The sequence below is a fragment of the Erinaceus europaeus genome, chromosome 3, assembly GCF_950295315.1.
Source record: "Erinaceus europaeus chromosome 3, mEriEur2.1, whole genome shotgun sequence".
In the NCBI taxonomy this organism is placed as follows: Eukaryota; Metazoa; Chordata; class Mammalia; order Eulipotyphla; family Erinaceidae; genus Erinaceus; species Erinaceus europaeus.
The window spans coordinates 54,802,807-54,829,432 of NC_080164.1; the positions used below are offsets into that span (position 1 = coordinate 54,802,807).

At 40.1% G+C, this 26,626-nt stretch overlaps 1 protein-coding gene across 2 annotated transcripts in view; it reads left to right on the plus strand.

Annotated features, from left to right (window-relative positions):
* FAM161A (FAM161 centrosomal protein A) overlaps positions 1–17,499 on the plus strand; it is a 42,825-nt gene extending 25,326 nt beyond the window's left edge. Inside the window, exons 4-8 of one of the 2 annotated variants that reach the window (XM_060187214.1) lie at positions 598–765; positions 5,562–5,660; positions 6,422–6,521; positions 16,759–16,913; positions 17,344–17,499. In XM_060187214.1, coding sequence (XP_060043197.1) covers positions 598–765; positions 5,562–5,660; positions 6,422–6,521; positions 16,759–16,913; positions 17,344–17,476 — 655 coding nt within the window. In that variant the 3' untranslated portion in view covers positions 17,477–17,499. The remainder of the gene's footprint in view (positions 1–597; positions 766–5,561; positions 5,661–6,421; positions 6,522–16,758; positions 16,914–17,343) is intronic. The other variant, XM_007539655.3, reaches the window with a different exon arrangement.
* Positions 17,500–26,626: the final 9,127 nt, after the last annotated feature.

The following is a 26,626-nucleotide window of genomic DNA, read 5'->3' on the forward strand; positions in this document are numbered from 1 at the left end:
CTGGGAGCTATCTTCACTGTTTGCTGCAGGTAAAGGCAAAATGGAGCAGCATGGTGCTGCCTGGAGTTCTAATTTCATGTAGGACTTTCAGCTTGTGCCCCTTCTCACCCTCACCGCATGTGAGCACCCACCTCAGGCTCTGAGTGTTTCAGCTATAGTTGATGGATTCTATTTGGGCCTTTTGTTGTATTTATTTGTTGTTTTGAGGAGAGATCCAATCTGATCCCTGATACTCCATGGTCATGCCTCCCAGAAGTCCTCAGTCAGATATTCTATAAGTCAGCTCAAAAGGTTGCCTTTTTTCAAGTTTTATAGTCTTTCTATTAGAAATTTAGTAGTGCATAGTGTATAGGGGAGGGGGATAGTCAAGGAAAATTAAGAATGGAGAAGGTACAAAGGTATAGTTACATATCACACTTACTACAAAAGTTCTGTGCTCTTTTGCACCCCAAGGATAACCATCATAGTTCTTCCAAAGTCTTAGAAACAGTTTAAAAGTTTTCCTTTTTTCAACCTTTGAATTACCTGTGTTAAATTGTTGCTAAAGGACATTCTTACCGGTTTAAGGTGAGCTAAGCCTTAGTTTGTTGCCCTCAGGAGATCACTTGAGGAAAAGAAAATGTTGGAAGAAGAACGAAATCGGATCCTAACTAAACAGAAGCAAAGAATGAAAGAATTGCAGAAACTTCTGATAAACCGAGCTATGGCTTATGACACACATCAAAGTTTAGCTCAAATGTCTAAATCAAGAGTAAAGTCTCTCAGGTATTTTGAAAGAATACTGAACCTCCAGGTCATTGGTTTTCAAACTTAAACATATGAAGAAAACCCAGCATCTGCCAATATATAAACAGGTTAAAAATACCATTAATATTTTAATGAAGTCAAGTTACTGTCAGTTAATTTACCTATATACACTCAAACTTATCTCATGGTCAGAGCCAATAATTATATTTGTCTCGTGAAAATCATGAAGCCATGTATTGTGATCCCTGTTATAATTTTGTCAATTTTTAGTTCAATAACTATCAATAATAATGATTATTATTTTTTTGCTATCACGGTTATTCTTGAGGATCTGAGCCTGCCCACTTCCATAGCTGGTACATTTTTTTTCTTTTTTTTTCTTTTTTGATAGAAGCTGAAAGACAGAGAGGGAGCGAGATAGCAAAGGAGAGTAAGGAGACAGCACAGTACTTTTCCCTATGAAACTTCCCCATGCATGGCCTCCCATATGGTGGCCAGTGGCTTGAACCTAGATCCTCACACGTAGTAAGTGTATACTGTATGGTGCAAGCTAGCTCCTAGACCCTCTGTATTATTTATTTACATTTTTAAAGTTTTATTTATTACATATAAGTGAAATTTTATCATGGGGCAGAGAGAAGGAAAGAAGGAAAGAGACAAGCCAGAGAACCACTTCAGTACATGTGGTGCTGGGGATCAAACCAGGAACCTCAGATAGGAGAGTGCAATGCTCTACCACTTGACCCATTTCCTCAGTCACTTCCCTGCAATAATATTTTTGATTGTACAGTACAGAATCAAGGAAAAATTAATTCACACAAAGTTTTTTATACAACTTGCTATTGTAATCTTTTTTTTTCCCCTCCAGGGTTATCGCTGGGGCTCGGTGCCTGCAGTACAAATCCACTGTTCCTGGAGGCTACCTTTCCCATTTTGTTGCCCTTGTGCTTGTTACAGTTGTTGTTGTTGTCATAGCTGTTGTTGTTGGATAGGACAGAGAGGAGGAAAGAAAGACACCTGCAGACCTGCTTCACCACCTGCGAAGCGACCCCCTGCAGGTGGGGAGCTGGGGGCCTGAACCTGGATCCTTATGCTTGTGCTTTGCACCACGTGCAGTTAACCCGCTGAGCTACTGCCCAACTCCCTGCTATTGTAATCTTAAAAGACTATTTCTCAATAGACGAAGATATCTAATAGCTTTGTCTGCAGGAAACCTATAGCACCAATTGACACATTGGTGTTAATTAATTTACGGGAGCCAGGTTGTAGTGCACCTGGTTTAGGACACACATGCTATAATGCACAAGGACCGAAGTTCAAGCGGCTATCCCCACCTCTAGAAGCAGTATAGCAGTCTCTCTCCCTTCTTTTTTTTTTTTTTTTTGCCTCCAGGGTTATCGCTAGGGCTCTGTGCCTGCACTACAAATCCACTGCTCTGGGCGGCCATTTTTTCCCTTTTGTTGCTCTTGTTTATCGTTGTAATTTTTGTTGTTACTGCTGCCGTTGTTGTTGGATAGCACAGAGAGAAATCGAAAGAGGGGGTAAGACAGAGGAGGAGAGAAAGATAAGACACCTGCATACCTGCTTCACCGCTTGTGAAGCGACCCCCTGCAAGTGGGGACCCCGAGGATTCTTAACAGTCCTTGCGCTTCGCTCCATGTGCACTTAAACCACTGCACTACCACCGGGCCCCCTTTCTCCCACCCTTCTCAATTTCTCTCTGTCCTATTAAGATATAAAAGTAAAAAAATGTTGGGGCTGAGCGGTGGCACATCCAGTTAAGTGCACCTATTACCAACTGCAAGGACCCAGGTTTGAGCGCCTGCTTCCTACCTGCAGGGGGGCTGCTTCACAAGTGGTGAAGCAGGTCTTCAGTATCTATCATCTCTCCCAATATCTCCCTGTCTTCTTTCAGTTTCTCTCTGTCTTATCTAATAAAAATCAGGGAGAAAGGGGTAGGGAGGTAGTGAAGCGGGTTAAATGCACGTGGTGCAAAGCGCAAGGACCTGCATAAGGATCTGGGATGGAGCCCCCTGGCACTCTACCTGAGGGGAGTCGCTTCACAAGCAGTGAAGCAGGTCTGCAGGTGTCTATCTTTCTCTCCCCCTTGTCTTCCCCTCCTCTCTCCATTTTTCTCTGTCCTATCTAGAAACGACATTAACAACAACAATAATAATAACTACAACAAATAAAAAACTAGGGCACCCCCGGCTCCCCACCTGCAGGGGAGTCGCGTCACAGGCAGTGAAGCAGGTCTTCAGCTGTCTTTCTTTCCCCCTCTCTGTCTTCCTCTCCTCTCTCTAGTTCTCTCTGTCCTATCCAACAACGACAACAATAATAGCTACAATAATAAAACAACAAGGGCAACAAAAGGGAATAAATAAATATTAAAATAAAAATCAGGGAGAAAAAAAAGGGAAAAAATGGCAGCTGGGGATTTGTAGTATTGGCACTGAGCCCCAGCAATAACCCTGGTGGCAATTAAAAAAAAAAAAAAGTCCATTAGGAGCAGGAGATTCATTGTACAAAAACCAAGCCCTAGCAATAACCCTAGTGGCAGTTAAACAATACTCCTCTCTCTATATATATATATGATTTAATATGTATTGCATTTTGCTAAAATTTTATTTTTAACTTTTTTAAAAAGATTTATTTATTTGAGAGAGGGGGCGAAAGAATAAGAACCAGAGCATCATTCTGGTGAATGCAATGCCAGGCTTCAAACTTCAGACCCTCATGCTTGAGAGCCCAGTGTTTTATCCACTGTGCTAACTCCAGGGCCACTACAGTTTTATTTTATTCTATTTATTTATTGGATAGAGATAGCCCAAAATAAAAAGGAAGGATATGATAGAAAGGATGAGAGACAAGAGACATCTGCAACACTGCTTCACTACTTGCAAAGCTTTCCCCCTGCAGGTGGGGACCAGAGGCTCGCATCTGCGTCCTTGCGCACTGTAACATGTGCGCTCAACTAGATGTGCCACCCCAGTTTTAATTTTTTTTTTTCCTCCAGGGTTATTGCTGGGCTCGGTGCCTGCACCATGAATCCACCGCTCCTGGAGGCCATTTTTTCCCCTTTTTGTTGCCCTAGTTGTTGCAGCCTCGTTGCGGTCATTATTGCCATTGTTGACGTTGCTTTGTTGTTGGATAGGACAGAGAGAAATGGAGAGAGGAGGGGAAGACAGAGAGGAGGAGAGAAAGATAGACACCTGCAGACCTGCTTCACCAACTGTGAAGCGACTCCCCTGCAGGTGGGGAGCCGGGGGCTCGAACTAGGATCCTTACGCCGGTCCCTGCGCTTTGCGCCACTTGCACTTAACCCACTGCGCCACCGCCCGACTCCCTTAATTTTTGTTTTTATACTTCTGTCACTCTTCATTGAAATAACATCACCAGATAGAACACCAAGTTCTTGTATTTCTACCTCAAAAGTTTGCATTACTTAGCTGTCTCTTTGCTATACTTTTAATATTATAAAATAAAAAAAAATTACAGAACTCTATCACAGAATACTAATTTTGAAAACCAGTGTTTGAGAGGAACATTTTTATGTTGCTCATAAAAATGTTCATGTAAAAACATGTTTATGTTTAAGTAGGAAAATATCCCCCCCCAAAGGAGCTAAGTAATATGATTTGTTAATTTAAAATATTTATTTATTAACAGAGAGAAGGAGGGAGAGAGAAAGAACAAGAGCATTACTCTGGTAGTTGAGATGCTAGAGATTGAACTCGGAATCTCATACTGGTTTGGTACTTTTCCTACTCTACTGCCTCCTGGGCCACCTGTTTTGTTAATTAAAACAAGTGTTTTAAGGGGCCGGGTGGTGGCATATCCAATAGAGCAAGGTCACTGGGAATAGTGAAGTTGTACAGGTATTGAGCTCCAGCAATAACTCTGGTGACAAAAAAAATAATAAATTAAAAAAATTTTTTAAGTTTTATTTCTGGGGCAGGATAGTGGCATACCTGGTTGAGGATATATGTTACTATGCACAAGGGTCTGGGTTACCTTGCACACACTTGGGTTTAAGCCCCTTTTCCCACTTGCAGGGGAAAACTTCAAGCAGGAGAAAACTGAAGCAGCGCTACCTCCCCCATGCCTCTTAATTTCTGTCTTTTAAAACTTTCTTCTTATTATTTTTAAGATTTTATCTATGAGGATGATAGAAAGAGAGAGAAAGAACCAGATATCACGCTGGCACATGTGCTGCTGGGGCTTGAACTCGGGATCTCATGCTTGAGAGTCTAAAGCCCCATCATCTCCCAGACCACTTATTATTTCTCTTGTGAAGAGACTTCCCTGCAGGTGGGGAGCCAGGGGCTCGAACCGGGATCCTGATGCCGGTCCTTGTGCTTTGCGCCACATGCGCTTAACCTGCTGCACTACAGCCTGACTTCCCCCCACTTATTATTTCTACACCAGAGCACTGCTCAACTCTGGTTTATGGTGGTGGGGATTGAACCTGGGACTTTGGAGCTTCAAGTGTGAGAATGTCTTTGCATAACCATTATGCTATCTAACCCCACCCAATGTCTCTCTGTCTTATCAAAAGAAAGGAAGAAAAAATGGCCACTGGGAATGGTGGATTCATCATACAGGGACCAAGCCCCAGCAATAACGTTGGTGGAAAAAAGAAAATAAAAAATGTTTTATTTTTACTCATCTACAGGGACTTAGGGACTTTCTTTTTTTTTTTTTTTGTCTCCAGGGTTATTGCTAGGGCTTGGTGCCTGCTTTACGAATCTATGGCTCCCGGAGGTTGCCCTTGTTATTTAATCATCGTCATTATTGTTGTCGTTGTTGAATAGGACAGAGAGAAATGGAGAGTTCCAGAAGGGAGGACAGAGAGGGAGAGAAAGACACCTGCAGACCTGCTTCAACACCTGTGAAGCAATCCTTCCCTGCAGGTGGGAAGCAGAGGGCTGGAACCGGGATCCTTATGTCGGCCCTTACGTTTTGTGCCACGTGCGCTTAACCTGCTGGGCTACTACCCCGACCCCTTCTTTGTTTTTTTTTTAAATGTTTATTTACATATTTTGAGAGAAAGGTGACAATTTTTTCTGTACTTCACAAAATATTGTTTTGGTAGAATTATATTTTTTATGTAGATAAAATAGTATACATAGCTTAATTAAATATAGGATCTTATTCAAAAAGTAATTGTACTTACTGTAAGTTCATATATTCTGGTTTCCATTCCTCAATATGAAATTTCCATTTCTTCCCTTACTTATTCCTATTTAATTAACTCTGCTACTAAGACCAACAAGGTCTTTTGCCAAGAGAATAACAAGGTCTTATTTTTAGAAGAAATGACTTAAAAGGAGATGCCTAATTTGGACCAAACTTTTGTGACTATCCATTTATAAAAGGATGTCCATTCATCTCTGAAGTCACTTTGAAGCCCCTAACTACATTATATATTAAACACAATTATGATATGTTGAAGATTTCACAAACCCAGACTATCAGAGTAATCAGGCTGTCTCCAAGCTATAAAATGTGTGCTCTCAGAACCGAGGATTTTTTTTTCTGCTATCCATAAAAATTGATCAGTCAAGAATAGAAATTAAACTGTGCTTGCAATTTAGTTTATTGTTTGTCATCTAAATGTTACATATGCAGATTCTTACTTTTTTTAAAAAAAATTCTATTCCTTTGATTTTAGAAAGCGTGAAAAGGAAAGGATGAAAGAATACTGGCAAGAACTACAAGAAAGAGAAGAAAAATTAAAACACAGACCACTACTATTTGAAAGAGTTTCTCAGGTTGTGTTTGTTGGAATTTAAGAGATAATTGTCAGCTTAAAAAAATCATTGGCTCCCAATTTACTGTTCATTTTCCTATGTTACATAATCTGAGATATTAATCAATTCTGTAATAGCTTTATCAAATCATCCAAGTAAGTGATTCTGCTTGAAATTTGAGCATTAGATCTTACTGGTGAGGCATGTAAGCTTCATAAAGAACATGCTAATTCAGTTCTCAGAATAATGGTTTCACAACCTGTTTTTGATGTCGGGTGTTTTTTAGTGCATTTGGCTAGATACTAAGGTGAGCGTCATGATATGATTTAGAGGTCTTTGAAGAATTAAAAAATGAAACAAAATGACTTACTGAATCAGATTTGTTTCTGCCAATTTTTTTGTGGAGATATAATTGACATATAGCACTATATAAATATAAGGTGAATACAGAATAAGACTTGACTTACATATATTGCAAAATGACTATAAATTTAGCTAATGTCTGTCACCTCCTAGTTGCCAAGACTAAAATAATTATTTGATGGTGCAAACTATAAGATCTACTCTTTTTTTTTTTTTTTTTTTTTTTTACTATTTACTTTCCCTTTTGTTGCCCTTGTTTTTATTATGGTTGTTGTTGTTGTCATTGGATAGAACGGAGAGAAATGGAGAAAGGAGGGGAAAACAGAGAGGGGGAGAGAAAGAGAGACACCTGCATACCTGCTTTACCACTTGTGAAGTACTCCCCTGCATGTGGGGAGCCAGGGGCTTGAACCTGGATCCTTAAGCCGGTTCTTACGCTTTGCGCCACCTGCGCTTAACCCGCTGCGCTCCCTATAAGATCTACTCTTAGGAACTTTCTATTTAATTAGAGAAATTGAGAGAAAAGGGGGAGAACGAGAGAGAGAGAGAGAGAGAGAGAGAGACCTGCAATACTACTTGAAGCTTGTCTCCTCTGTGTGTGGGAACTGAGGATTTCAACCTGGGACCTAGCACGTGATAACGTGTGCTCTGCTTGGTGCACCACCACTTGGCTCCTCTTAGGAACTTTCAAGTATATCATACCACAGTGTTAACTGTAGCAGTTATGTTGTATATTAAAAATTTCAGTACTTGCTTCTCTTCTGTATAACTGGAAATTTGTACCTTTTGAATGTGTTCATCCAGTTCACGCATTCCAATTCCCTTTCCTCTGGTAACCACAAATCTGCTTTCCTTTTCTAAAATTTTTTTCCTTTAATATTCTACATTTAAGTGTGATGGGGACAGTATCTACCTTTATGATTTTGCTTCCCTGAGTTTAATGTTCTTCAGGTCTATCTGGGTTGTAGTAAATGACAGGATTTTTTTCTCTTTCATTGCTAAAGAAGAGTATTTAATTTTGTGTATATCTATTTATATTACATTTTCTTTTTTAAAATTTATTTCATTTTTGTATTTTATTCACATTTCTTTTTTGTCTTTTTTTTGGGAGGGGATACAAGAAATAGAGACGGAAAGAAAGGAAGAGAGGAGAGAGGCAGAGAGATGCCATTTGTCAAGTTTCCCCTGCAGGTGGGGACAGAGATGGGGGTGGGGTTTTTTGGAGACTTGAACTGGGGTTTTTATACACTGTAATGTGTGCACTCAGCTAGGTGCACCACTACCTGGCCCCTTTCTATCACGTTTTCTTTATTCACTTATTATTCAACAACAGATAGTTTCTATCTCTTGATAGTGTAAGCAGTGTTGTAATGAAATTTGGGGATGCAGCTATTTCTCTGACATAATGATATCACTTCCTTCAGATATATACCCAGAAATGGAATTGCATGGTCATATTGTAGTAGTAGCAGCAGGAACAGCAGCAGTTGTTCTCCTTCTCACCATCCTCCTCTAAAATTAAATTGGTAATTCTGTTTTTTTTTTATTTATTGAGGAATCGCCACTGTAGTTTCCATAGTGGCTAAACCAATTTACCTTCCCACCAGCAGTGCATAAGGGACCCTTTTCTCCATTTCCTTGCCAGTATTTGTCTCATCCTTTTTTTGATAATAGCCATCATAACAAATGTGAGTGATGCCTCATTGTGCTTTTGATTTGAATTTCCGTAATGATTAGTCATGTTGAGCACATTTTCACACATATGTTGACCATTTGAATATCTTCCTTGCAAAAATGTCCCTTAAGATCTCTTACCCATTTTAAAATTGTATTACTACTTTGCTCTTGAGTTGTATGAATATATATATATATATTTAGGTATTAACCCCTTGTCAGATAAATGATTTGCAAATATTTCCTCCCACAAATTGCCGGGGTTTTTTTTGTTTGTTTGTTTGTTTGTTTTTTATCAGAGCACTGCTCAGCTCTGGCTTTTGGTGGTGCTGGTAATGAATTTGGGACCTTTGGTGCCTCAGGCATGGAAGACTTTTTGCATAACCATTATGCTATCTCCCCAGCCCTCTTTCTGTCTTGTTTATAATTTTTATTCTTATAGTTAATGAAAGCACTTCATTTCTCAGAAAAAAAAATAATGTGATGCTATGAACAGTGAATCCTGACTTAAAAAAAAATTTTTTTTCAACAAGGGCAACAAAAGGGAATAAATAAATATATTTTTTAATTTCTTTATTGGAGGACTAATGGTTTATAGTCAACAGTAAAATATAATACTTTGTATATGTGTAACATTTTCACATAACAGTTCAACCCCTGCTACGTCCTTCTCTGCCATGGTGTTACAGGCCTGAACCCCCACCCACCACCCCAGAGTCTTTTACTTTGGTGTAGTACACCAACTCCAGTCCAAGTTCTACTTAGTGTTTTCCCTTCTGATCTTGTTTTTCAACTTCTGTCTATGAGTGGCATTATCCCATATTTATCCTTTTGTTTCTGAGTTATCTCACGTAACATGATTCCTTCAAGCTCCATCCAAGATGAGGTAAAGAAGATGAATCCACCATTTTTAATTTTTAATAGCTGAGTAGTATTCCATTGTGTATATAGGCCACAGCTTACTGAGCCACTCATCTGTTGTTGGACATCTGGGTTGCTTCCAGGTTTTGACTATTACAAATTGTGCTGCTATGAACATGGGTATACACAAGTCTTTTTGGATAGGCATATTTGGTTGCTTAGGATATATCCCCAGGAGAGGAATTGCAGGGCCATAGGGTAGGTCCACTTCTAGCCTTCTGAGAGTTCTCCAGACTGCATAGGGGTTGGACCAATTGACATTGCCACCAGCAGTGCAGGAGGGCTCCTTTGTCCCCACAACCTCTCCAGCATTTATTGCCACTACCTTTTCTGATGTATGACATTCTCACAGGAGTGAAGTGCTATCTCATTGTCTTTATTTGCATTTCTCCAACTGAAGCCTGACTTTTTAAAATTTGTACATTTAGTTTTACAGTCTCGCCTTAAGAGAATTTTCAGTTTCAGTTCATCCACTCCTTTGTTCCTGTCCTCATCAGGGAGAGTTTCCTGTGGGTAACATGACTTAATCACTAGAGATTATAGGTGCTGTGCTGTGAGTTTCAAGGTACTATGTTTGGAATTTCCTGTTAGCATATGCCTAGTATAGACAAGCATCTCACAAGATTATCCTTGTCAAGTAAATTACTGAGGGCAAAGGATATATTTTGTTGTTAAGTCTGTAAATTGGTCTCAAAGTTATTGGAACCCTTTATTTCTGATTTAAACAAGTTTATATAATGATTTTTTTTTTTTGCCTCCAGGGTTATCAGTGGGACTGGGTGCTGGCACTATTGCTGCTGGGGGCCATTTTTTCCATTTTTTATTGAATAGGACAGAGAGAAATTGAGAGGGGAGAGGAGATAGGAAAAGAGACACCTGGGAGCCGGGCGGTAGTGCAGCGGGTTAAGCGCACGTGGCGCAAAACGCAAGGACCAGCTTAAGGATCCCGGTTCGAGCCCCCGGCTCCCCACGTGCAGGGGAGTCACTTCACAGGCGGTGAAGCAGGTCTGCAGGTGTCTATCTTTCTCTCCCTCTCTCTGTCTGCCCCTCCTCTCCCCATTTCTCTCTGTCCTAGCCAACAATGATGACATCAATAACCACAACAATGTTAAACAAGGGCAACAAAAGGGAAAATAAATAAATATTTAAAAAATTAAAAAAAAAAAAAGAGACACCTGCAGACCTGTTTCACTGCTTGTGAAGCATCCTCCTGCAGGTGGGGAGCAGGGTCTCAAGCCCAGATCCTTGTGTGGGTCCTTGTGCTTAGCATGCACACTTAGCCGAGTGTGCTACCACCTGGCCCCCTGATTTTCATTTTTTAAAGTGGATTTTTTTCCTAATGTTTCAGTCTTCACTTCAGGGAAAACCATCATATGCTGTTCTATATCATATAAAGTGTTTGACTTTAGCTTAAACTCTTAACTGCAAGTTTTTATGTCTGCTTGTCTGGTGGACATCTCTACCCAAATTTCCCCCAAATATTTTAAATTCATCTTGTGCCAAATTAGATCTTCTTTGATTTCTGTTTTGGGTGGGTCACAGTTTAGATAATGGGAATCACTTTTCCTTCCCATTCACTTGACACTGAAATGACAAAAAAAGATTTACTTATGAGACAGAAAGTGAGAGAGGAGGGAGAAAGAGGACCAGAGCACTGCACAATTCTGGCATAAGGTGGTGCTAGACTCTTGCTGAGTCTCAGTCATGGTGGTACTCTAACAGACAATCTCCACAGACCTCTTATCTGAATTATTATATTGCTTTGATTGGTTTTTCAGCCTTGGTCTTTGCAAAACCTCCAATTGTATCTTTACCTTGCTATTCCTACTACCTGGCCTAAATGTTAACCGTGCATAGGTAGTTAATAACCTCTAATAACAGTGGCAGTTGTCAATTTTTATTGAGTCTATGTGGTATCATGAGGTTTTATTACTGTTTTCTCTAAATGTTCACAAGGTGGGTATAGTTATATTACAGAGGAAGAAAGTCACAGAAGGTAAGTTTTTTAAGTAAGGTTTGTCATTGGTAAATCATGGAACTAGGGTTGCAACCTTTCAGCCTGCTAACATTTAGTAGTAAGCTGCCCTATTTTCTTCCAGGTTTATCAGTGAGTCTTAGCTTGGCATATAGAATCCTCTAGGATGTGATTCCTGTTAATCTCTTTAGTTCACCTACTACCACACTGAAATCCTTTCCATCACATGCCACTCTCTGACACCATGTACACCCTGTCTGACCGTTCCAGACTAGTAGCTTTGAACTTGACTACTTTATTTATGCTATTTCTTCATTCATGCTATTAGACCCTCCTCCTATCATTTCTCCTAGTCATTCATGTAGTCGTGTAAAACACTACTTGCATTGTTTTTTCAAGTTGGGCTGGTTGGCCTTTGCTCAGTCTTCCTGCTTTCCTTCCTTCCTTTTTCTTTACCAGAGCATTGCTCATCTCTGGCTTATGGTGTGCTGGGGTTTGAACATGAGACCTTTGATGCTTCAGGCATGAAGTCTTTTTCATAACCATATGCTATCTCCTCAACCCTCTCCAAATTTTTTTTTTTTTTTTTGGCCTCCAGGGTTATTGCTGGGGCTCAGTGCCTGCACTATGAATCCACTGCTCCTGGAGGCCATTTTTTCCCATTTTGTTTCCCTTGTTATTGTTAGTGTTGTCATTGCTGCTGTTTTTGTTGGAGAGGACAGAGAAATTGAGAGAGGATGGGAAGACGGGGGTGAGAGACCTGCTTCACTAGAGACACTACTTCACACCTGCAGACCTGCTTCACTGCTTGTGAAGCGACCCCCCTGCGGGTGGGGAGCCGGGGCTCGAACCCGGATCCATACTCTGGTCCTTGGGCTTCACACCACCTGCGCTTAGCCCACTGCACTACCACCTTTATACACCTATTTTTGTTTCTACCACATAGTGTAGAAATTATCTAGTGATTTCTCTTCTAGCTAGTTACTTTCAATGTGGGGTCAAATCATTGAGTTTCTAGCACTTAAAACAATATTTGGCACAGAGAGGTTAATACATTTTGCTTATTGTGGCTAGGTGATGGGTCACCTGGTTCAGTACACGTTACAGTGCACAAAGACCCAGGTTCAAGCCCCCATCCCAATCTGCAAGTAGAAAGCTTTGCTACCAGTGAGGCAGTGCTTCAGATGTCTTACTCTCTCTTTCAATTTTCCTTATTTGTTTATTGCCTCCAGGATTATCACTGGGGCTTGATGTCTGCACTTCATATCCACTGCTTCTGCAGCCATTTTTTCTTTTTTTTTTTTTAAAGATTTTATTTATTTATTTATGAGAAGATAGGAGGAAAGAGAAAGAACCAGACATCACTCTGGCACATGTGCTGCTGGGGATCGAACTCAGGATCTCATGCTTGAGAGTCCAAAGCTTTACCACTGCGCCACCTCCCGGACCACAGCCATTTTTTCAATTTTTTTTTGGGGGGGGGACTAGGACAGAGGGAAATTGAGAAGGGAGGGGAAGGCAAGGAGAGAGAAAGACACCTGCAGACCTCTTTCACCACTTGTGAAGTGACTCCTCCCCTGCCCCCCCCCCACCACAGGTGGGGAGTAGGGGCTCAATCCTTGTGCAAGTCCCTGTGCTTTGTACTGTGTTCGCTTAACCATGTAAGCCACTGCCTGGTCCCCTCTCTCCCTCTGTCTCCCCTGCCCCTGTCAGTTTCTGGCTGTCCCTATCCAATAAAGACAATAAAAAGTTTGCTTATTAACCAAAACTGTGAAGTATTATTATCAAGTTAGCCAGATAATGACTTTACATTTCCACCTGGGATTAGCGCAGTATGAGAACACTACCTTGACATGTTATTGATGAGATCAGCATTAATAAGCAGCTAGTTTTGCCATACTGTGAGTTCTGTTTCTAATCATCAGAGAAAATGGCAAAATAAATGCTGTATATAAAAGAAAACCCATAAAGACATTTTTGAATTTTTTTTAAATTACAGTGGTATAGTTCCACACCACACCCACTGTCACAGTTCAACCCCCATTGGACAGGCCATGTTGGTGTACAGAAAGAAGTCTTGTTATTTATTTTTTTCCCTCCAGGGTTATTGCTGGGCTTGGTGCCTGCACCATGAATCCACCGCTCCTGGAGGCCATTTTCCCCCCTTTTTGTTGCCCTTGTTGTAGCCTCGTTGTGGTTATTATTATTGCCATTGTTGATGTTGTTCGTTGTTGGATAGGACAGAGAGAAATGGAGAGAGGAGGGGAAGACAGAGAGGGGGAGAGAAAGATAGACACCTGCAGACCTGCTTCACCGCCTGTGAAGCGACTCCCCTGCAGGTGGGGAGCCGGGGGCTCGAACTGGGATCCTTACGCCGGTCCCTGCGCTTTGCGCCACATGCGCTTAACCCACTGCGCCACCGCCCGACCCCCATATTTATTTTATTTATTATTGGATGGAGACAGAAATTGAGAGGGGAGGAGAAGATAGGAAGAAAGAGAGGCAGACACCTGCAGCTCTGCTTCACCACTCATGAAGCTTTCCCCCTGCAGGTGGGGACTAGGGGCTTGAACCTGGATCCTTGTACACTGTAATGTATGCACTTAACCAGGTGCACCACCGCCTGGCCCCAAAAATATTTTTATTATTAATTTATGAGGGAGAGAGACCTAGACTGTCAGTTCTGGCCCTGGAGATTGACCCTGGGGCCTCAGAGCCTCAGACTTGAAGCCTTTTGTGTAAGGATTATACTGCCACTGCAGCCTGAAAATAAATTTCCTTTTTTGGGGGGCCGGGTGGTGGTGCATCTGGTTGAACACACATGTTACAGTGTGCAAGGACCTAGGCTTGAGCTTCCCCATCCCCTATGCCAGATCCCCACCTGCAGGGGGAGAGCTTCAACAAGTGGTGAAGCAGGGCTGCAGGTGTCTTTCTGTCTCTCTCCCTATCACCCCCTTCCTTCTCAATTTCTGGCTGTGTCTATCCAATAAAAAAATAAGGATAATAAAATAAGTAAATAAATATTTCTTCAGACCAGGGCACTGATTATGAACAAATTTTCATCTTTAATTACTATTTTGGTTTCTTGAAGAAACAGAGCTAATTTTTCTTGCAGAGTTTTAATAGTAAAATAATCACATGCTGATTTTTTATGTCACTCTTTTAATATTTATTTATTGGCTAGAGACAGCAAACTTGAGAGGGGGTAGGTAGAGAGGAGAGAAACACCTGCAATACTGCCTCACTACTCGAAAAGCTTTCCCCCTGCAGGTGGGGATGGGGGCTTGAACCTGGGTCTTTGCTCATTGTATATGTATGTTCGACTGTGTGTGCCACCACCTGGCCCCCATATGCTTGTTTTAACTATCATTCTCATGTCACATTCTTTTAAAATTATTTTTTCATCATGAAAGGCAAGGGGGAAATGTTTGTTTCATTTAGGAAAAATTATGTACTACAGGAGCCAATATAAAATCTTAAAAGATAATTCTGAAACAGAGTGACTAGCAATTATTCACCATTGTTTTGATTTTGTTTATATAAGTTGATATATTTTTCCAATCTATTTTGCTGCAACTTTTCTGCTAATTTAATAAATTTACAGTTTTATGCATTACTCATTTAGAAGTGTTTATTGTGGTCTTGCTGTTGTTGAGTTGTTCCCTACCAGAGTAAGCCTATGCTTTTTTGGAAATCTCAGACTTTATTGACTGAGTAGATGCATCAATGTATTTTTTTTTTAAAGATTGTGGGTGGGTGGTTTTTTTTGTTTGTTTGTTTTTGTTACCAGGGTTATTGCTATGACTCAATGCCTGCACAATGACTTTACCACCCCTAATGGCTCCCCTCAACCCCATTGGCTAGAGGCAGAGGGAAATTGAGAGGGAAGGAGAAGAGAGAAAGATACCTGCAGCACTACTTCACCAGTCATGAAGAATCCTCTTTGCATGTGGGGGCCAGGAGCTTGAAATGGGTCCTTGTGCACTCAACCATGTGTGCCACTGCCCAGCCACCCCCTTGGCCATTTTAAAAAAAGGTATCTTCCCTCTCTCCCTTATCTTCTCTCCCACACTTCTCTCTCTGAACCTGGGTCTTTGCACATAGTGACATGTGTGCTCTCCTGGGTGTGCTACCATCCAACCTGTAATGAAAGTTTATGAACACCAGCTTTGATAGTGCCATTTTAATCTTTTTTTATAATTAATCTAGTTAAATTAGAATATACTGTTTTAACACATTCAGAATTTGTTTATTCTGCTTTAAAGCTCTTCTGATCTTCTCATTGCTCTGCCTTTTAATTCACTAAGACTTGCCTGTTGGTGTTCATAATAGCCCTGGGATACATTTTTACCTACTTTTCTAAAAATTGTTACCCATAGTGGGTGTATTTTAGTGGCAGCTTGAGTACATCTTTTTCAGATTTCCTAAGTGTTAAGAAACGTGCTGGTAATAATTTTATCCATCACAATCAGTTTTTGCTATTATAATTTCTCCCAAGCAGGATTAGTCTCCTGGTCCCCAATGATGGAATCTTTGGGACAGACGTCTGACTTCTTCATTGTTGAAATCACATTTTCCATTCACACCTCAGGATGGTCACTTAGAGAAACCAGTATGGTGGAACAGAAAAGACTCAGGAAAGAATCAAAAGACTTAGTTATAACACTCAATTTCCTGGTGACATTAAGTAAATCTTTAAACCTCACTGAAGTGGGAGAGTTTCTTGGTTTTCTTATTTGTTATATTTGAGGGTCAGACTGTGTGCTCTCAAATTCTTTCCAATATGGGATGCCATCAATGCACTGGAAATGGCCATCCTTAGTCACCTTGTTTTAGTTGGAGGTCCATATGGTAATTCTTGGCCTTACACAATTTTACAACCACTCATAGAAGCTAACAGTGTATTAAAGCGAAGCACTGCTGTGATCCCTGAGCATCTTGTGGCTCCATAAAAATATCATGAGCTATGCTAAACTTTGGACTTGCAAAATTTTCACAGGTTTCAAAACCAGGAAATAATGCTTTGAGATGTAAAACAGTTCTAATTTTGTGTTTTTTGCTGTATTCCTTGATTCCTCCACAGAGTAAACATCATAACACTATGGCTTTATCATCTTCAACAGAAATACAGATATGGTAAAGAGTAAAAATTACAGTAGGCCTATAAAATAAAAACCTTCGGAGGTACCAGGAATTCCATATAATGTACCCCCCCCAATCATCCCACTCCCCAGATTAAAGTTCCATACTGGAGCTTTTAGACTATCATTTTTAATGGAAGTTTGAACTTTCGTGCTTCTCTAAAAAGGTTTGTCTTTCCTATAGAAAAATGCAAGAATGGCAGCAGAAAAGCATTATTCTAATACCTTAAAAGCTCTAGGAATATCTGATGAGTTTGTTTCAAAGAAAGGCCAAAATGGAAAAATATTTGAGTCATTCAACAATCAAGAGATGAAGAGTTTCACTGAAGATAAAGAAAGGTAACATATATAAGATGTCTGAATGGTTTACCTTTGAAAAAAATTTATCTGCAAGAAAGCATAAAATTTTGATCTACAGTATTTTTAAAAGGTCTTTTACTTAATGGAAATACATATGAAATGTTGTAAAAGCACTGATGTTTAACATGTTTGATATACTCAAAATACTGGTGATGAAGTGTTTGTAAAGCAAAATAACTTAAATGTTTGACATAATGAAAATAGTGATGTACTTTAGTGTCAAGTTTTGAAATAAATTATTTTTCAGAGGAATATTTAATTTCCACTTGGCACTTTTTATAGAGTTTTTGTTTATTTTTTATAAATTGGAGTTCATACTCTTAAGGAAGACTGGCATCACAGTGACATGCATTGCAGTGGGTTTATTTACTTTTAAACCAAAGAAAGATTGATAAATTTCTTCCTGTAGCTCTAATGAAGAAGAAATAATAGAAGGAGAGAATGAGGAAGAAAATTATTTTATTGACTCCAACAGCCAAGAATCTTGCAAAGAAAAAGATGAAGCTGATGAAGAAAGTGGAGAAGGGGAGTCAGTCTGTTGAAAAATAAAATGTAATCAGAAGTATCTTCTCTCTGGTTCATGACTGTTTTGCAGTACTGGATATCAGAAATCACATTTATATATTATGAGCACAGTGGGAATCTTCTAATAAATTCAAGGCACTTGAGCAAAGTCATTCGTATTCTGAAAAGTCCAAATCCAGCTAGTTGGATGTATAGAGTAAAATTTTGCCTATTCAGTCTTCAAAGTCACTACTCATGGACTGTTTGAAATTTTGATTGTGTATTTTTTAAAGCTTTTGAGAATCACAGTGATCAAAAACTGCTTATGGGGGGCCAGGTGGTGGCACACCTGGTTAAGCACTCACATTATAGTATGCAAGGACCCAGGTTCAAGCCCCTGGTCCCCACCTGCATGAGGGAAGCTTCATAAGTGGTGAAGCAGGGCTGCAGGTGTCTATCTCCTCCCCCTCTCAATTTCTCTCTGTTTCTATCAAATAATAAATTGAAATTAAAATATTTTTAAAAACTGTTTATGTTATAAAATCTGCATTCATTAATTTTGGTAGAACAGTGATAGCATCAAGAGCAGAGAGCATTGGTCTTTCTTTAATGATCTGAATTTTTTTTTTTTGGAAAGCATGAATCAATAAATATTTTTAAATTATACTATTTCCCATTATTTGTCTCTGTAGTACCTTTTACACAATGAATTCTCAAACATGCTTTAGAGAATGTTAAAATTCCTTATCTGTGTTATTTTTTAAAAATCAGTAAAATATGTAAAAAGTAGATTCTTACAAATTACTTTCATTTTTACACAGAGCATTTATTGTTTATTAAAAAGAGTTGCACACCTGGTTAAGCACACATGTTCAGGCCCCCAGTCCTCATTTGTGGGGGTGGAGGAGGAAGTTTCAAGAGCAGTGAAGCAGTGCTATATGTGTCTATCTCCTCCACTCCTCTTAATTTCTCACTATTCAATATGTAATAAAATTTTTAAAAATTATTTATGAGAGAGAGGATAAAGATTTATTTATGAGAGGAGAGGGAGAAAAGGAAAGAACCAGTACATCAATCTGGAACATTCAATGCCAGGGATCAAACTCAGGACCTCACACTTCCAAGTCTCGACACTAGCAACTACACCACCTCCTGGGCCACTTGTTTGCTATTAAGTTATTCATACCCTCACTTTTTATCTCTATTTTCTTCTTAAGTTTTTTTTTTTCCAAGTATATTTCTGGACCTCTGAGCCTGCACAGTTCCATCTCTGCCAGTGAATTTTTTTTTTTTAAGTGGGTAAAGGAAAGAAATGAGGGGGACATGGAAGCACTGCTAAACCACTCCTGAAACTTAGTTGTGCAGATGCCTTCATGTGGTTGACAAGGACATGATCCCAGATCTGTGCATATAATAAATAGATAAATAAAATAAATAATATGTATAATATAAATACTATTTATAATAAATAAACATAATAAATCTGTGCATATAATAAATAGATCTGTGAGTTCTACCTGGTAAACCATCTCCTCCCCTTCCCGATTATTTTTGAGATATAAATTATTAGAAAAGTCTTGGGATATCCTGGGAGGTAGCACAGTGAGCAAAATGTTATGAACACACATGCATGACATTCCCTCATCACATGACAGTAATGCACGGGTTCTCTCTGTATGTGTCTCTCTTATGTTCTCTCATTACTAAATGAATAAGCCTTTTTTTAAAAAAAGATTTTTCTTTTTTAAATTATCTATTGGATAGAGACAGAAATTGAGAGGTAGTGAAGGAGGGAGAGATACCTGCAGCTCTGCTTTATAGCTGGAGAAGCTTCCACCCTGCAGGTGGGGACTGGTAGCTTAAACCCTGGTCCTTGCCTACTGTAGCCTGTATACTATACTGGGTGCACTAGCACCCAGCTCCAATGAAAAATAAAAATAAATAAATAAAGCTTTGGGATTGGCAAGATAGTCACTTGAGGAGTACCTGCTTTGCAGCAGGGGAAACTTCATGGTGCTATGGAATCTCTCTCTCTCTCACTCAGTGTCTCTCTCTCTCTCCTTATCTGTTTCTATCTGAAATAAAATGGGGGGGAAAAGTCCACCAGGAATGATAGAATCATGCAGGTAAGGTACATGGCTCTAGAGCCTAACATAAAATAAGGATTCATTTTATTTCATATGTAGCAGACAGAATTTTGACTGGGGAGATGGTTAAACTAGTAGAGCATTAGACTTGAGTGTCAGGTTCCTGGTTCAATTCTCAGCATCAATGTACCAGAGTTGCACTGTGCTTTCTTTCTATCACCTATCTGTCTGTCTGTCTGTCTATCTATCTATCTATCTATCTATCTATCTATCTATCTACCGACCAACCTATACCTGTCTCCATCTCTCTGTGTTTCATATGTAATAAGTAAAATACATAAAGAAAATTTCAGATGAGAGAAGTTAGTGGAGGATTGAATTGGGAGCTTTGGGCATTCAAATCCTGTGCTCTGGGAGTCGGGTGGTAGTGGAGTGGGTTAACCGCATGGGGCGCCAAGCGCAAGGACCGGTGTAAGGATCTGGGTTTGAGCCCCCGGCTCCCCACCTGCAGGGGAGTCGCTTCACAGGCGGTGAAGCAGGTCCTCAGGTGTCTATCTTTCTCTCCCCCTCTTGGTCTCTCCCCCCCTCTCTCCATTTCTCTCTGTCCTATCCAACAACTACGACATCAATAACAACAATAACTAAGACAACAATAAAAAACAACAAAGGCAAAAAAAAGGGAAAATAAATCAATAAAAACAAATTCTGTGCTCTGCCAGTGAAGCTACTTTAGGGATCAGAGAGATAGCTAGCTCACTGAGTAGGATGCCTGTAATGGCATGTTCATGACTGAGGTTGGAGCCATTACACCACATGGGAGGTGCCTTAAGTAATAGAGGTTGCTTCAGTGATACGGTGTTTCCCACCACCCCCTCACCAATCTGAATGGAATCAATGGTTCAGAATGGTGGAACTGCACATATACAGTGAATCAGACACACACAGACACCTCAAGTGCTGACACTGTGCTTCAAAATAGCTCCAAAATGTCTCTGTCTGCTTTCCTCCAGTTGCTAGTACAGCTCCAGATTCAGGCCACCTCTGTCCCAGAAGACTCCCATGTTTTAAGATTCTAGGTGTTCTTTTACTATATTATCTGTTTCTTCCCCAGGTGCAATCTTTCAGTCTTTGTTACTCTTTGGCCCCAGAAGTACATTCTTTTAATCAAAATTGCTGATAAACTTAGTTTACACTGGGACAGAGTGACCAGAATTTCAGTATACAACTGCCCCATGGTTACTGTGTAAGTCAAGGCCAGGGTACTTTATAATGTGTGTTGGGGATCCTTAAATATAAAGTAATAAAACAGTAAAATGTGTTTATAGGAGTAAGATTTGTGTAGACCAGACATGGGATTTCAGAACATCATGAAGGTCATGCATCCTCAGGAGCAGAGATGTATTCAATTTATAGTCTGGGACAAGGCAATAATGGAGTGGAAGTCTGACTGTTATTCTAGGATCTAGCACTTACCCCTCTTCAGAGGTGGGGTGGGAGAAGCAAGCAAAGCCTAAACTTAGCTTTCTTCTCTATGGAGCCAGCAGAAATGAGACTAAGGGTGGAGGGGGTCAAGGATAAAAGACACAAAATGTGCTTCTTGGGCCTGATTTTCTACTCTTTGCTCAGAAAATAACTTAAAATTTTCCTAGGGGCTCTGTTGCTTGTTTTTCCTAGTAAGGAGTTAATCTATAGCCAAGCATGCCAGATTTCCTCAGTTAAACCTAGTTTAACTCTCCTTAAAATAAGAACAGCAGGAGTTGGGCGGTAGCATAGCTGGTTAAGCAAGTGCACGTGGCGCAAAACGCAAAGACCAGTGTAAGGATCCCGGTTCGAACCCCCACTCCCCACCTACAGGGAAGGGTCACTTCACAGGCTGTGAAGCAGGTCTACAGGTGTCTTATCTTTCTCTCCTCTCCATCTTCCCCATCTCTCTCCATTTCTCTCTGTCCTATCCAACAATGACGACATCAATAACAACAATAACTACAACAATAAAAAGGGCAACAAAATGGAAAATAAAAGAATGATTTAATTGCCCTGTCTTTTCCATACAAAATAAATAACATAATGGCCAGATATCGCCATCTGATTTCCACCCTCTCTAGTAAGACCTTACTATCTTTGAGTTTCTGATCAGATGTAACTCCTCATCCTCACACCTTTCAGAGAGTAGAACAAGTAAACACTTGACTTCAAAAAAGAGAGAATTCTGACCCTTTCTGTATACTCTCCTAGGGAAGAATAATTGTCAAACAGGACATTACTCACCCATATCTTCAATGGGAGGCTGTCTCAACAAAAAGGTTTGTTTTTGCTTTCTAGGTGCATCACTAAGCCCTAAGTTTGCATGGTTTTGAGACAAGCATTTCCATATAGCTTTATAATATGGAGTCTGTTAGATAATGGTCTTCTCAGGCCCTAGTAGAGAAGAACAATAATTGGATGGGGGGGGGGGTCGGGCGGTAGCTCAGCAGTTAAGTGCAGGTGGCGCAAAATACAAGTTGTATTGCACTAATCTCCTTTGTATCCCTGGAAAGAATGAAAAAAAAAAAATCTTGATTGTAGAGAAGATGTAAGGACTACAGGTAGGAGAATTGACCCAGGATTTCCCTACTCTGCCCCAGAGTCATCTGACAGAGCACAGCTCCTTCCATGTAGATCTTGGGCATCAAGAACTAGCTGTAAATCAACAGGTGGTGACCAGAATGGACGAACAGGACACTGATACTCTTCAAAGGGAGTTAGGGTGAAATTGCTGGATGACACAGGAGCTTGAGATGGCCAAGACTTCTTTTTAGTCTCTTACTATGTGTACTTAGCCCAGTGCACCACCACCTGGTCCCCTCTTTTTAGTCTCTAAGTGGGACATGAGGGAAGGGGAGAGTTACAGAGATAAAGAATATAATTACCATAACAATTGTAATTGTGTGGTGGGATTGAACCCAAATCATGCAGGCAAAGTATGTGCTCCACTGCTGAGTCTGTCCCCCAACACTTTATACAACTTAGACATGAATACAACAGTCACTAGGGATCTTACAAAGGAACTAGGAGGAGTAAGTCACTTTAAAAAATTTAAAAGGACCATCACTTAATACCATGCACCAGAATTAAACCAGATAAAGGATCTGAATATTATACCTGAAACTATAAAATACATAGCAGAAAATATTGGTGAAATACTTCCAGATATTAATATCTAAGATACATTTGGAGATGCAACTCCATAGACAAATGAAACTACAACAAGATTAAACAAATGGGACTACATCAAATTATAAGCTTCTACCTACCAAAAGCAAACTACATAAGGATAAACAGGCAACTCAGTAATTGGGAGACGATATTTGCACATTACATATCTTACAAGCTATTGATATCAAACATCTATAAAGAACTCATAAGGCTCAATGACAAGAACAAAAAATAATAACCCAGGGGGCCAGGTTGTAGCACAGTGGGTTAAGCACACAGGACTGGGTAAGGATTCCAGTTGGAGTCGTTGGCTCCCCATCTGAAGAGGGGGTCACTTCACAAGCGGTGAAACAGGTCTGCAGATGTCTATCTCTCCCCTCCTCTCTCCATTTTTCTCTGTCCTGTCCAACAACAGCAATAACAACAATGTCAATAACAACAACAACAGGGGCAACAAAATGGATAAAGTGGCCTCCAGGAGCAGTGCAGTGGATTGGCAGTGCAGGTACTGAGCCCCAGCAATAACACTGAGGCAAGTAATAACCCAGTAAAAACTGGGCCAAAGATTTGAATGAACAATTTTCTAAAGAAGAGATATACATGGTCCACAGACAAATGAGGAAATGTTCCATTTCACTTATAATAAGAGAAATGCTAATTAAAACTATATTGAGATTCTAGCTCACACTGAAGAGAATAACATATCAACAAAACAGAAAATGGTAAGTGTTGGTAAGGAAGTGGAAAAATAGGAACTCTGTCATACTGTTGGAGGAGAAGCACTTGGTTGGTGCAGCACTATGAAAAGCAATGTGGATAATCATCATTAAACAAATAAAAGGGAGTTGGTTGGTAGCACAGTGGGTTAAGTGCACGTGCTGCAAAGCGCAAGGACCGGCATAAGGATTGTGGTTCGAGTCCCCGGCTCCCCACCTGCAGGGGAGTCACTTCACAGTTGGTGAAGCAGGTCTGCAGGTGTCTATCTTTCTCTCTCCCTCTCTGTCTTCCCCTCCTCTCTCCATTTCTCTCTGTCCTATCCAACAACAACGACATCAATAACAACAATAATAACTACAACAATAAAACAAGGGCAACAAAAGGGAATAAATAAATAATATTAAAAATATTTTTAAAATGAAGTAAAAATAGGTATACCTTATGATCCAAAAATAACACACTTGGACATTTATTCAAGACACAAATCCCTAATTCAAGAGGACATAATACACTCCCCCCATGCCCACAGCTACTTTATCACAATAGCCAAAACATGGAAGCAACCTAAATGCCCATTGGCAAATAACTGAATAAAGAAGGCATGGGCTATATCTACTCCATGAAGTACTATTCTGCAATTAAGAAAAAAAAAAATTGTGTTCTTTGGGACAAAATCGGTGGAACTGGAAATGATTATGATTAGTGAAGTAAGCAAGACAGTGAAAGAGTTGCCAAATGATTCCACTCATGGAATTTAGAGAATAGAAGCATAAGTACTTGCAAAAAAAAAAAGTTAGCCAACCTGTCTTTAAAACTTTGAGAGAAAGAATTATGGTGGTTACCATGGGGGAGGGGAGGGAGAAATTTGGTGGTGGATATGTGGTATTGATGTATAATATTGATGTATAGGTATAAATGTATAGGAATAATAGTCAACCCATATCTGTGAAGGGAATGGGGACACAGAACTTTGGTGGTGGGAAAGGTGTGGAATAATACCCTTGTTACCTTTAAAATTTTGTTAATCGGGGTCAGGTGGTAGCACATCAAGTTAAGCCACATGGCTCGAAGCGCAAGGACTGGCATAAGGATCCCAGTTCGAGCCCCCAGGTCCCCACCTGCAGAAAGTTGCTTCACAAATGGTGAAGTAGGTCTGCAGGTATCTATCTTTCTCTCCCTGTCTCTGTCTTCCCCTCCTCTCTCCATTTCTCTCTGTCCTATCCAACAACAATGACATTAATAACAACTATTGTAACCACAACAAAGCTAAAACAACAAGGACAACAAAAGGGAAAAAAATAGCCTCCAGGAGCAGTGGATTCATGGTGCAGGCACTGAGCCCCAGCAATAATCCTGGAGGCAAAACAAAAACAAACAAAAATTTGTTAATATTAAATCACTAATAAAAATTTTAAGTATATTCCATGCCTAAACAAGAATAAAAACCTCCCTTAAATCCTAGATTCAGAGCATAATCAGAAATATATTTTCACTGTATGTAAACAGTCACTAAGAAACTTGAAACACATTTGCTAGTAATAACAGAATTCTTAAAATAACCTTGAGAAGAAAAGGCAATTTCCACTTTCCCTTCTCTCAGTGGATGCCAGATGGCAGTAGCTACATGGCTGCCGCATTCCTTCACGGAATTCCTTTATGGAATCCCTGGAATTACCTCACAAATACTTACATCCAAATCCTGCCTCTGGTTGTTTTTGATGAAACTTAAGCCAAGATAGCATTCTCCTGAATACCTGGAATGTCTAGCAATGCTAGGTCTGCACCTGGCAACAACTGGTGGAGTCCAGAAGCACTTCCACAACCACATCTCCCTGCTTAGATAACACTCTCACAGACTGGTTAAGTAGGCTTCACAATTTACAGTGCTGTACAGGTGAGATATAGGCAAGGGGGGTTCTATTTTACTTTATTATTTTTTTTTAAATAGAGTCAGAGAAATGGAGGTGGAAAGTGCGGAGGAGGGTGGGCAGTAGAGTATTGGCCTAAGCACACATAGTATGTAGCACAAGGATCTGCTCAAGGCTCTCTCTCGGTTGGAGCCCACGGCTCCCCTCGTGCAGGGCGGTCGCTTTACAAGTGGTGAGGCAGGTCTGTGTTGTCTTTCTCTTCCCCTCCACAGTCAATTTCTCTCTGTCTTATTCTATAAGAAAAAAAGAAAAAGAAATAGCCTCTAGGAACAGTGGATTCATAGTGTAGGCACCGAGCACCAGTGATAATCCTGGGGGCTAAATAAATAAATTAGCCAACCTTTCTTTCAGACTTTGAGAGAAAGAATTATAGTGGTTACAAAAAAAAAAAAAAAAGAATTATAGTGGTTACAATGGGGGTGGGGGAGGGAAGAACTTTGGTGGGGGGGTATGTGTAGAGAGTGTAGCACTGCTTCACTGCTTGTGAAGCTTCCTCTCTGCAGGAGGGTGCTGGGGGCTTGAACCTGGGTATGTGAGCATTGTAACATATATGTTTACCAAGTCTGCCCCTCTCCATTTTTTATATATATGTATATTTTTTAATATTTTATTTATTAATGAGGAAGATAGGAGGAGAAAGAACCAGACATCACTCTGGCACATGTGCTGCTAGGGATCAAACTCAGGACATCATGCTTGAGAGTCCAAAGCTTTATCACTGCGCCACCTCCTGGACCACACCCCCCTCCATTTTAAAAAATGTCTTTAAGCAGTAAGAGACCCAACAAGCACATATTTTACATCTTCAAAACCATGGTGTAATCTATACAATTCGTGTAACTGAAAATCTAAATATATAATTTTTTTTTTTTGTTCTCCAGGGTTATCGCTGGTGCTTGGTGCCTGCACTACAAATCCACAGCTCCTGGAGGCCATTTCCCCCCCCCCCATTTTTGTTGCACTTGTTGTTATTGTTGTTGGATAGAACAGAGAGAAATCGAGAGAGGAGAGGGAGAGAAAGACAGGCACACTGATTGTGAAGTGACCCACCTGCAGGTGGGGAGCTGGGGACTCGAATGGGGATCCTTGCCAGTCTTGTGCTTCATGCCATGTGGACTTAACTGCTGTGCTAACCCCACCCCCTTAAATATATACTTTTTTTTTTAAGCTTCCTTCACTTCATATTGTTACCCTCCTCCTCTTTCCTTTTTTTAGCTTCTATATTTCTCAAGTTGTGGTTTCAAGAATTTATTTCAAGAGC